Source organism: Talpa europaea, assembly GCF_964194135.1.
Source record: "Talpa europaea genome assembly, chromosome: 1".
NCBI classification, from domain to species: Eukaryota; Metazoa; Chordata; class Mammalia; order Eulipotyphla; family Talpidae; genus Talpa; species Talpa europaea.
The window spans coordinates 10,858,637-10,860,806 of NC_140073.1; the positions used below are offsets into that span (position 1 = coordinate 10,858,637).

General features: G+C 37.9%; 1 protein-coding gene across 1 annotated transcript; it reads right to left on the reverse strand.

The window, feature by feature from the left end:
* Positions 1 to 871: 871 nt before the first annotated feature.
* On the reverse strand, positions 872 to 1,807 carry LOC311171263 (olfactory receptor 5L1-like; the record flags this gene model as incomplete). The annotated part of the gene is made up of 1 exon (XM_084233953.1): positions 872 to 1,807. The coding sequence occupies one exon, from the start codon at positions 1,805 to 1,807 to the stop codon at positions 872 to 874; it is 936 nt and encodes a 311-aa protein (XP_084090079.1).
* Between the last annotated feature and the right edge of the window lie 363 nt (positions 1,808 to 2,170).

The following is a 2,170-nucleotide window of genomic DNA, read 5'->3' on the forward strand; positions in this document are numbered from 1 at the left end:
TGTGTAACCACAGAGATGCCAAAGATAAAGAAGTGCACACACCACACAGACACACACACAGTGCTGAAAATAAAATGCTTGTTTTCTACTACTGGGCTAGAATTCAGCATTTTATCCACTTTGGAAAATTAGTATGAGAACAAGGATAAAAGGAAAAGTGAGGGAATCAGCCTCACTCACAAATGCCATTATTCATTGTAAAGTCCATTCCAAATTTGTGTGTGTGAGACAGCGACATAACCAGTATAAGTAATAAAATACCATATGAGAGAGAAAAGCAATTTTGTGCCATATTATCTGAAGTTCCAAAAACACTGGACACTGCCACCACCACACAAATATGTAGAAAATATGAAAAAAAAAACAATAAATTTAAAAAAAAATAACAAAATAATTTTAAAAGTTGCATACCTATAAGGAAGTTTAATTTTGGATATAAACAGCTTGATAAAGGTAGTCATTCACTGGAAAACAATAAGAAATCCTTTTTAAAGTGGATCGGTTTCCATAATAGGGTACTGAAAGTGTTCTCAACACTTCTCAACAGTTCTCATTAAGCTTATGAAGGTTTAACAACACATTGAATGTGTTTCTCAGTCCTTTCCACATATGCATTTCAGACATTATAGACTAAATGAAAGCAAAGAAGTGGCCAGCAAATTTTGAATGCACTCAATACTACCCTTGAATTGCAAAGGAACAAATGTTAGTGTATTGAAAAGAATTACTCTCATCTATCTACTTACTGGGTTATTTTCTATTAGGCTTGCTAGTGGGCTTTCTATAGGCTTTCTATTAGGCTCACAACTCTAACACAGCACCTCCACCAGTCTCCAATTTGGGATGCTAAGTCTGGCTAAGTAAATAATGTCTAGGAAAACTTTTTGGAGCTCACCAGTTTTTTGAGAGCTTCTTTCACATCCTTGTTTCTCAGACTGTAGATCAGGGGATTGAGCATGGGAATCACTACGGTGTAGAACACTGTGGCCACTTTGTCGATATCTGGATTGTTGTCAGAACTGGGCCGGCAGTAGATGAATAGGATTGTTCCCTGGAAGACAACGATGGCTGCGAGGTGGGAGGCACAAGTGGAAAAGGCTTTGCGCCTTCCCTCTGCAGAGCGCATCCTCAGGATGGTGATGAGAATAAACAAGTAGGAGGTGAGGATGATCACGATGCTGATGATTTCATTGAACGTGGCCACAGTGAACACCATGAGTTCATTTAGAGAGATGTCATGGCAGGCAAGAGTAAAGATAGGTGGTAGATCACAAAAGAAGTGGTTAATTATATTTGACTTGTATGATGGGATCTGAAGAGCTAAACACAAGTGAATCAGAGAGCACATATTTCCATAGAGGTAGCAGCCAGAAGCTAGAACCATGCAGACTTTCTGGGACATGGAGACCATGTAGAGCAGTGGGCTACAGATGGCCAAGAAGCGGTCATAAGCCATCACTGACAGCAGGAAGACCTCAGTGATTGCAAATGTACAAAACAAATAGAATTGCACCATGCATCCTGGGAAGGAGATGGTTTTTTCCTTGCTTAAGATATTAGTCAGCATCTTTGGTACAATTATTGTGGAATAGCAAAAATCCACAAAAGACAAGTGACTAAGGAAAAAGTACATGGGGGTGTGAAGTCGAGAACTGACTCGAATTAGTGCAATCATTCCAAGGTTTCCAAAAACTGTACATCCATAGATAAAAAGGAATAGCAGGGAAAGAAAAACCCTTAACTCAGGAGCATCTGACAATCCAAGAAGAATGAATTCTGTCACAACGGTACAGTTCTCTTCCTCCATTTCCATCATAACTCAGGTTTGGTAAACCAAATGATATGTTTTATATTCCTCCTGAGAAGAGTAAAAACAACACATTTATGTTAACCTCAGAAATATATTAAAAATTTTATCAAAAACAGTGCATTTGAAATGCAATTGTGAAATAATTAAAATGTTCAACATGTGAGTGGATCCTACTGATCAAAGATAGTTTAAGTCCCAAATTTTACCCACCACAGAAAAAATCAGGGGATAAATTAAACACAGATGATTTGAGGACTTTGAAGCAGATAAAATGATATACATTAATGTCATGTAGAGAGCAACTCCCATGCCTTAAAAAGGCAGTAATTTCTGTCCAGATAGAGTAACAGCAACTGTGAT